Source organism: Nicotiana tabacum, chromosome 19 (genome assembly GCF_000715075.1).
Source record: "Nicotiana tabacum cultivar K326 chromosome 19, ASM71507v2, whole genome shotgun sequence".
Taxonomy (NCBI): Eukaryota; Viridiplantae; Streptophyta; class Magnoliopsida; order Solanales; family Solanaceae; genus Nicotiana; species Nicotiana tabacum.
In genome coordinates this window covers 144,422,953-144,433,296 of record NC_134098.1, presented here as the reverse complement: position 1 = coordinate 144,433,296, position 10,344 = coordinate 144,422,953, and the positions used below count along the sequence as shown (strand labels likewise).

Here is a 10,344-nt window from a genome sequence, read left to right as displayed (position 1 = left end):
GTATTTTTATAATATATATATATATATATATATATATATATATATATATATATATATATATATATATATATATATATATATATATATATATATATATATATATATATATATTAGAATTTGTATAGTATAATTCTATACAAATATAGTATAGTATAGTATAGTATAAATCAACATTGTTTATCAAATGACAAGTATAGTATAAATATATTAGTAATTTATCCAATTCATAATTATTTCCAACGTTACTAATTTGTAGTTGTATTAGAAGTTTTAGATATTGGTAGAGTAGGAATTTACTTCGGATGTGGAGTTTTAATCCGGAAAGAATTCCATTCTTGGGGTAATATTTGGAATATTACAATTAAATCCATCTTTAACTCAAAATTATAAGGGCATAAAAGTTTATTAAAGTTTCGAGGATATTTTAGTCGTTCAACATTTAACATAAATTATTTGTGCTTTTATAATAATATATATAGATAGATATAGATATAGATAGATAATATAGATAGATAGATATATAGATAGATATAGATATAGATTATGCTTAATATTAAAAAGTTATTTTTGTAATCCAACATTTTATAGATAGATAAATAAAAGATAATCAACAGATTTTAATGAACATTGTTATAATAACATTTGTAAATACTATCGAAAGAACAACAATCATGGTAATGAGATGCTGAGGAAACTAAATAAATAATTTTTTTCAAGTATGGAGATGTATTGATTTGAAAGTCAGTTTCTTCAGTTAGTGAATCATGTATTTCAAATGAACCAATGTTACTAATATAATTCGATGAATAAGATTCTATTAAATTGAGTTCACTATTGAGTAAACAAGGTTAGAGAAATAACTTAGCAGGTTTTTCATAGATTTACGAAGACAAAATTTGTTTCAAAGTCGAGGGTCTCGTAGGTTATAAATCCAATTCATTATTGTCAGCTAAAAACACATTTTCTGTAATATATTCAACATGCATTTAGCCAGATTAATAGAAATGGCATGCCTTTATAATTCATTTTCTTTTCCCAACGTAGATATACTCTTAAAGACTCGTCAAAGATTGTAGTGGAATGAATAAAATTTCTTCTACGGGATTCTATTAGCTATGTACATTTATAAGTAGCTTATTATAAAAATTGATCAATTCATAAAATATTACTAATATTAGCCAATTAGCTATTTGTAGCAAAAAAAAGATAAATTTTTACTTTCTTTTGAGTGAATGTTATTAGAATAGATTGGGTACATCTTAAGGAGTTTGAATCTCAATTTTGGGATGATTTGGCGGAGTTTTGAGGTGGTTTAATTTGAATTGAAGATGAAACATGAAAAAATATTATGTGTATCACATTGTGTATTACATATGTATCATATTTGTATCAAATACGTATCACATGTATATCCATATATACTTGTATGTGATACATGTTTGATACATATGTTGTAGAAGAATTTGTTGAACTCAAATTTAACTACGAATTTTGATACCAAATCAGTCCAAATTATCTCCAATCTTTCTCAAAATTTGTATATTGACTCATCTATATGTTTTCAATGAATTTCAACCGTACCTATTGAAAAAGGTCCTTTTTTCTTAGATTTTTGGAAGCTTTTATAATTTTTTTTGTATTTCATTACCTTGTTTGCTACCTCATCCATGAAATTTTTTTTTTTTCCGTCTTGCATCTAATGTTGTTGATCACACTTAAAAAATATGAAAGAAAATTTTTGCGTGTGATTCTTGGAGGAAACAAAATTATTTATTTGGGTTTTCAATTTTTATATGTGATTAGTTAGTTTTGGTAAGTGTATGATTAATAACTAGAGGTGTCACGACCCAATTTTACCTATAAGTCGTGATGGCTCCCAACACTACAGCTAGGCAAGCCAACTAGTAATTTTAACACATATTCAATCTTTTTTTTTTAAAATTAACCGAATAATTAAACTCTTCTTACTTGCAATAATCAAGATAATGTGAAAAGATCTGGTAAATTAAAATAAACAAAAAAATAATTAAATCCAAAAATTCTACTAGTATGTGTGCCAAGACCTGATGTCACAAGTGTATGAGCATCTAGTAGATTATACAAAAATTATAAATATTGTCTGAGATAAAGTAGATAGAAATAAGTTTTTAGGAAGAGGCACTAGTTGCTGCAGAACGGCTCAGAAAGCAGCTCACCACTAAGTCTCTGGATAACGCGGGTGCGCGCCGATAGGTCCAACGATAGCACCTGTCTTAGGTCCTGCACAAAAAGTGCAGCAGTGTAGCATGAGTACATAAACAACGTGTACCCAGTAAGTATCAAGCCTAATCTCGAAGAGGTAGAGATGAGAGGTCGACTTTGACACTCACTAAGGGTCAATAATAATAATTGAAATAAAATATGAAATTATTTAAATCAACATGATTCATAGAGCTAACAATAATCTTATTTAACCAACAGAAATAATTAAATTCCTTCAAATGCAATAATTTTCAATCTATTAATTAAATTCACAAGTTGCAATTGAAATGCCAAGGTATCATGTAATTATTATTATTATTAAGTACGATTTCTGTCGAGGTCGTACGACTCAATCCAGAGTATCATTATTATTATTATTATTATTATTATTATTACGTACAGGTTTCTGCCGAGGTCGTACGGCCCGATCCAGAGTGTCGTGTACACTGCCGAGGGACGTGCGACACGATCCATAGATGCATCTATACTGCCGAGGCGTTCGGCCCTCTCCACAAGAAAGGAGAATATTTTCTTATGTACCTCCGGAATGAGAGTATATTTATTATGAGATTAATTCGAAAGGATGAGCAATTTCTTTTATTAATTAATTTAAATAGAAAATTAAGTATATATGAGATTTCCTACGAGACTAATCCGAAGAATGAAAAAAATAAAATAAAACTCTTAAAAGAAAGGACTCAAATAGAAAAAGCATACAAATTGGGAGGCTGATAAAGACCTAAGATTTCTTTTTATGGGGTCAATGAGCAATGCCATGACGACTTATACAAGTATAAAATAATTCGCATTGAGAAAAACAAATACTAAAAATAGGAAGGGTGAGAAATGGTACAATTCATTAAAACCTTTTTATACTCATTCCAAATTGACTATACAACAAGGAACCTAATATTTTATCTGTTCTCTTATATATAATATTTGGTCATTATCAAGGAACTTATTGCGAGATAATTCAAGTATATTCCTATGAAAATTGAATATTAAAATTAAACTGTTTTTTCTTTAATTTATTTTATTTCTCGAATAGGACCTTGGCCTGTGGATAAGGTCCCACTAAAATATTTGTAACTTCCTACTCTACTTTTGGAACAAGCATATAACTAGATTTCCTGTCCAATCCACAAATTGTTTAGAGCTTTACAGGTCTCTCTCATAATATTGTCTTTTCGAATATGCTCTTAAATTATTATTTTTAAGGAGAAAGCTCGTGTTTTATATATTTTCCTACTTCTTACCGTATAAATCTTCCTTTTAAAAGCATTATTATAGTAGATCTTATATTCGTTTGTTTTAATAATATAGTCTTTATTAGCACTTATAAAAGTATTCTTCCCTGTACAATCACCGACATTGACTGTGATTCGTCAAGTCAATCTGATCCAATTTAAAAAACTGATTGAATCAGTTGAAGCAATCCAAATCAAGCAGGTTAATATTGGTATAGAGCAGGTTTACGAGTTTTTAGGATTCAATCCATTTTTTTCTGGAATTTCACGGTCTATTTGCTGTAGAAAACGTTAACGCATTGAACAAATAGTTAGCGTAGTTTTTCCCCATTTGTTTTTCTTCTGTCGTTTTTTTCCCCTTGAATCAACTTGTGACTTATCTCAACTATTCTGCCGGTACAAATACCACATAATTCTGCCACCAATAAGTCACTGAGGGATCGTTTGGTAGGGTCTATAAGAACATTACTGAATATGGTGTATTAGTAATATTGAGATTAGTTATACTGGTATTATTTCTTACCGACTGCTTGATTTGGTGTATTAAAGGTTTTGGAAGGACAATTTTATCTTTATACATGCTTATTCATGTATTAAAAACCATGGTATTACCAATGCCATGGTTTGACATGCATAAGAATAGTAATGTATTAGTTATACATAGGTTGAAAAATATTGCCAAACAAGGATTAATAACACCAAAACTAATACATGTATTATTTTCCCTAATACATCCTACCAAACGAATCCTAAGGTTTACACTGAGCCTTACTATATGACTATCATCATTTTTATATGCCACGGACCAAGTTTCCATATTTTATGTGCAAACCAGCAAAGATTCTATTTGTTTCAACTATATGAGTGGAACTAATATCCAGAAAGACATAAATAAAGAACTAACAAAAGATGTCAAAACAAGCACCAGAAACAACGAGGTTCATAATTAAAATTTTAACACCACTTCCTGCAAATCTTTTAAGGAAAAAAATGAGCACTAACAACTCGGATACAAGTGAATAACAAAGCTATTGATATCTAAGAAAGTCCGGTATTAGATTGAAAATTCTCAAAACTGTCTAAAGATGATCAATCTAGATTTAGCATTTTAGCTACGTGTATCAAACTATATGTATATAAGCAGCTGGTATTTTTATCCTACATGTGTTAATGTAACTTAATAATCTGCCTCAACTGCCAGATCCAAGAGTACATCATTCCGAAGGCACAGTATATGCTTATCAACATAAGAGGCAAGAAAGGAAGCCTCTCAGTGAAGAGGATAGGATGAACTAATTGTCCATATATCTCAACAGCCAGGAGACCTAGCAAGTATAACTTCCCAAACCGTCCAATAACAAACCTCGTTTTTTCGTATCTTGTCTGTTCAGATTCAACTGCTTTTCTAGTAGTTGTGGCAAAATGAGAGGAGAATCCAATCCACATCAGTGAAGCATGTAACAGCAGTAACAGAAACTTAATTGGATACTCTTGGGCTTCAAATAATAGCGGGAAAAGAGAATAGCAGGACACTGCATGCACAGAAGGGTTAGGTGTTAGTCTTTGGAAATAAAAGTTACAGAGCGGTCCAAGACCAAAATAAAAGGAAGAGAAAAAGAAGCAGCAACAACACAACAACAATAGAAAAAAATGCAAAGGAAGAAAGCCAGGACAGTATGTTGATACATGTCCTATTCCATCTGTGCAAAGATTTCAAGAGCCTAGCATAATGCAAAGGATATGCGCGGGACATATGGTGAGGTAAAATTCGATGTTCAATTTGCTTATTTCCTGGGGCAAATGAAAATCTTCGTCACTGGTGGAAGTTCACATGAGTAAACTCTAACAAATACCAACATACAGCTAAGTACAGAACATATGAGCTTTTACTTAAGGGGCATTTCATAGTAATTCATTCTTTCAGACTGATGGAGAAATACAAAATATCAAGTGTTTTCCATATACCAAATTGTTTTTACAGTGTTTTTTCACGGGACACATAATATCCATGGAAAACGACCAGCTCCCTAAATCTTCTATCTACTGCCCTCTCTATCTTCTCCAGCACACCAAAAAAAAAAACGGAAAGGAAAGGCTAAACATAAAGCTGCTCACTGGTTAACCCACATCATACATGCAAATTTGTTTTGACAAAGTTATAGGTAACCTCATGCATAACTCAAAAGTATAACTTTTGCAACATAACAGAGACACCAAAATCTCAGATCAACAAGGATCAAGAAGTTGCTTAAAGTAAAGACAGAATGAAGCAGGTATCTTTGATGAAGAGAAAGAAACAGGTTTCAACCTGGTCTTAAGACCATCTGATGTGATTCTACACTCAAGATTAGATTCCACAGTTGAAGACTACTTATCTGTACTGTTTATCATAAAAACGAAAGGAACGAGCTACTTGTCTGTAGTGGCAGATTTAATTGTATGGAAGAATAGAAGAATGGAAGAATTTGCTGAATCCTTTATGGAGTTCTAGTCAAGTAGATTAAATTAGGAAACTTTAATATTACTTTTCACCTTAATAAACCTTTATGGCTTTATCCAGATAGTTTTAGGCCCCTTTATAACTTCTCAAAAGAGACTACTTACACCAGAAAAATGGAAAATAATTTCATCATGAAATCTATCTTAGCATCGAGGATGGTAGCAAAGTAATAGAGGCCTTTTCTTTCATAGATATAATTGCATTATAACCAAATTGGGTTTTAAGCAGAAATACAAATCATGTATGCCACAATCAGGTTTAATACCCAATCCTTGCACATTTTTTTATTTATTGTTAATACCAAATCCTTGTACATTTCCAGTGGAATTTAATTATGAAGCCGAGTAATCATTCAAGGTATAACAGATTCGTCATGTTAAAGATAATTAAACTGCACTGGCAGCATTTTTGAAAAATATTTTTTGAACCATTGGAGTATTATGATGCTTTATGAGATCTAATATTGACATTAGTAGTAAAATGGTGTTTGAAGTCACACTTATTTCCAACTGAAAGAGCTATTTTTAGTACGCAGTCACATAAAATGAGCCATACACAGCCAAAAATAAAAAATAAAATATATGAATAAAAGAGGTATCAGTGTAGGAGCAACTTCTAGAAGATGGTAGCAAACAGAAGAGTGACTGAACTAACAGATAGATATAAACATGAATTTATCCGTAAACTGAGATGGTAAAAGACTATCACATAAATCACGTTGTAATACAAAGTCATGTCTTCCAAATGACTTTGAGAGGTCAACCATCACTAATGAGTAAGACAGGGAATTACCTATGGACAAATAGAAATAGTGTTTTGCATCTTCCACACTTTTCAAGGCAATGATGGCAAGGGGAATCACAAAGTGAAGTGAAGCTTTCTCATGAACATGCCAGCCAAACATAAAGCCGCATGTGTAAGCATAGGCTATCCATCTAGTAATCATCCTTCGTTGGGGATCTCTCCAAGCCTTTATAAGACATGGAGCTATTGTAAGCATGACGATACTGAAGGTAATCATGGGGGTGACCTGCAATATATAGATCTGTGTAAGCGTGGCCTGTTCACAAGTCCTCAAACTAATATTATTTGGTGAAAGGTTACTCTTTTACCATGTTCCTAAATTTGAAGATTCCTAATCAGGGAGTTCGTAAACAAAGTTATTGTCGACAAACAAGATACACACACACGCCATATGTTGGATGATGAGATGAATGGGTATGCTTACTCTAGGTAACACTGCAAAAGGAGAGGAGTCCCCAACTAGTCCACCAGTGAATGAAGCTGTTGGCGCTTGGACGCTGAAACCCATTTTTACAACCGAAAATGCCAACACTTTATCGAGAATTATGTAGAATACCCAGAAGTTTGGAGCCCAGTAAGCATGACACAGTCCCCTACCAAATGGAAACATTCGATGGAACACTTGCTGTATCTGCAAGAGGGTTGAAAGCAACTGGCAATTTGTCAGGAGATGATGGTAGAGCACACAGGCAATGAGTTTTCTACTTTATCATACCATTCAATAAACAGAAACAGCCATTTGATCAGCCAAGGTTAATCCAAAACTAGGTTATCTAGCTGCAGCAAATTTTCAAGCATCATCAGCCACCAGGCTAAAAGAATGAAAAGAACAAGACAATGAGATTAAAGGAAGTACATTACAGCAATCAACACCATGTTTCTACAATCTTGTCACTAGATAACACTGGAGCAAATTTATTACCATTCTACGAGCCTAAAAGCCTAAAGGGAGTGACATAGTTAGTGAGAATCCGCATAGCTGAATCCAACGAGCTTGGATCGAGGCGTTGCTGTTGTTTACTAACATATTGGTCAAAATTAAGCATGCATAAACTTATAGAAAATAATATATCCATGCATTCTTGATGAACTAAATCCTCCTGCCAATGGAACTAAACAATAGAATACCAGAAAATAAAATCTAACTCTAGACTCCATCGGAACTGAGAACTATCAACTCACGCAGAGAAGTGAAGATCAGAACGTTCAAAGAAAGAAAGAGCAGAAATTTACCTGTCCATGATATAGAAAAGGCCCATAAGCAGCCGCAAAAACAGCCACAACAGCGCTCCCCATAATAACCAATCTTCCAAACCCTCTAATAAACCCACCCCTACAATAATGCCTCAACAAATAAACAAAATAAACAGGAGCAGCAACAGCAAACAAATGCTTAAAACACAACAAAACTGCAAAAACAAAACCACCTAGCAAATCCTTCCCTTCCTCCAAAGCTGAAATCGAAATCAAAAGCATCCCCAAAAGAAACCCATTATACTGAAAATGCAAATGGTCCACAATCATCAACCCAGGCGAAAAAATAACCAAAACCCAGATCAAGACTCTCTCTTTATACCCCAAATTACGTGTCAATCTATAAATACCAAAAACCAACACAAAATCAGACAGTATAACAGTAAGTCTTTGGAAATAAATTGTGGGCTGTGATTTGTAATTGAGTCCAAGATGGAGATGGACCATAATGGGGTCCACAAGGGAAGCAAAGAAAGAAAGGAAATGCTCGAAATGGGCAAAGAAAGGTGGATAATCGAGGGTCCATGGGCTAGTTTGATCAGAGTACCATTGAGAAAGGGGAAGGGAGTGAGTAATTGCAAGCCAATTACGGTGGACTTCGAAATCTGTGCTGTGGTAAGCTGGAATGAGGAGGAGTTTGATGCATGTGGCTACAAGGGAAACCCATAGGATCTCTGTGATGGGTTTGTTGGATTTGGGTTTTGGGATCTGATGGGTTTGATGTTGGTGTTGTTTGTGGTGGTTTTTGGGGGCGTTCATGGCTTTGGGCCGACGGCGAAATGGTGTTTTGGGGTTGTTGAGAATTGAGATTTGAGAGGGAGGTTGAAGAAGAAGAGTGACATGTCAGCAATGACACGTCATGGATTGTCCAGGTCAGCAACTAGCTGGCTTCGTTGGGCCTCACATATACTTTTTTTCTTTCTTTTTTTGGGGTGAATGATGGAGTTATCCACAAAAATAAAACTATTTATCCTTACCTACCCATTTATTTTTCTACCCATCAAACTAATTATATTTTCTACCCATAGTAGTTTTTGTGGGAATTTTTTTTTTTCTCCAATTCTTTTTTATTTCTATGCTTCTTTTCTTTTTTCCTTTTTTTCTCCTTTTCTTTTTTCTCGTTTTCTTCTTATTTTTTTCCTTTTTTTTTTCTTTTTCTATTCATTTATTTTTGCCCAAATCGTATTATTGTTATTTTTACCATAACTTATTTCACACTCAATTTTGACTCATTTATTTTATTTTTTTATTTATTTTCTTTATTTCTTGTTCCTTTTTCTAATTTCGTTTAACTTTTTTTATCTATATTCTTTTTCTCTTCATAATCTAATTTCATTTACTGTTTTCACTATTTTTTATTATTCTTGTTTTTATACAATAAGAAAAAATAACTGATATAGTAAATACTTATTCACCTTTTGTTTTAATATAACTAGTATAATATACCTTTTGTCTTTTTCTCATTTTTTTAATTCAGTTATTAAACTGAAATAATATCAGTTGTCACTTGATCTAATTTACTAAATATCACACTGACTGCTGTTGAGCATCATAAATTACATAATCAGATTTTAAGAATCAACATGTGATTGTCATGCAAACTTGATCTCATTCCCTACAAATATGAGTACACACTCCACTATTAGCAGTAACACAACCAATTATGGAGTAAGAAAACACAATCTACAATCACCTAATCTCCATATATACTAGTTAGAATAGAAATGATAATAAAATATTAAAAAATACAATAAAAGTATAAGTAGCAAAAAAGACTTCTTGTACCATATGATACCAATATGGTATACATGTGTAATGACCCGACTTGTCGTTTTAAGAATTTACGCTCCATTCAGTGACTTAAGGTCTCGAGCAGCTTCGCAATATGTATTATGACCCGCGGGTGTGGTCGAGTTTGATTTACAGAAGATTCAGAATTAAATTAAAAGAACAATCCTTAATTTGAAGCTTAAATGGAAAGAGTTGACCGGAGAGTTGACTTTTGAGCAAACGACTCCGAAATAGAATTTTGATAATGTCAATAGCTCTGTATGGTGATTTTGGACTTTGGAGCGTGTCCGAAAAATTATTTGGAGGTCCGTAGTGGAATTAAGCTAGAAATGTCGAAAGTTGAATTTTTAGAAAATTTGACCGAAAAGTTGACTTTTGAGCAAACGAACCCGGAATAGAATTTCAAGGATGTCAATAGCTTCGTATGATAATTTCGGACTTGGATGTATATTCGGATTTGGATTTGAAAGTCTGTAGGACAATTCGACACATTTTGGCGAAAGTTGT

At 32.7% G+C, this 10,344-nt stretch overlaps 1 protein-coding gene across 2 annotated transcripts; it reads right to left on the bottom strand.

Annotated features, from left to right (window-relative positions):
* Positions 1-4,464: 4,464 nt before the first annotated feature.
* On the bottom strand, positions 4,465-8,864 carry LOC107796893 (dolichyl pyrophosphate Glc1Man9GlcNAc2 alpha-1,3-glucosyltransferase-like). Of its 2 annotated transcripts, none has more exons than XM_075238820.1 (4): positions 8,026-8,864; positions 7,217-7,444; positions 6,781-7,018; positions 4,465-5,020 (listed from the first exon to the last, which is right to left on the bottom strand). In XM_075238820.1, exons 1-4 carry the CDS (start codon positions 8,803-8,805, stop codon positions 4,656-4,658), a joined length of 1,611 nt encoding a protein of 536 aa, XP_075094921.1. In that variant the 5' UTR covers positions 8,806-8,864; the 3' UTR covers positions 4,465-4,655. The 2 variants fall into 2 exon arrangements, with proteins under 2 accessions (XP_075094921.1, XP_016475203.1); XM_016619717.2 differs by having other exon boundaries at positions 7,217-7,423.
* Positions 8,865-10,344: the final 1,480 nt, after the last annotated feature.

What these genes read in the sequence shown, in the direction of transcription:
- LOC107796893 (XM_075238820.1), bottom strand. Translation starts at nt 8,805, where the DNA reads ATGAACGCCCCCAAAAACCACCACAAACAACACCAACATCAAACCCAT. An exon ending in CTTTTGCAGTGTTACCTAGA is followed by an intron (nt 7,019 to 7,216) that starts GTAAGCATACCC and finishes TATATATTGCAG; the next exon opens with GTCACCCCCATGATTACCTT. An exon ending in CTATTTCTATTTGTCCATAG is followed by an intron (nt 5,021 to 6,780) that starts GTAATTCCCTGT and finishes CTGTGCATGCAG; the next exon opens with TGTCCTGCTATTCTCTTTTC.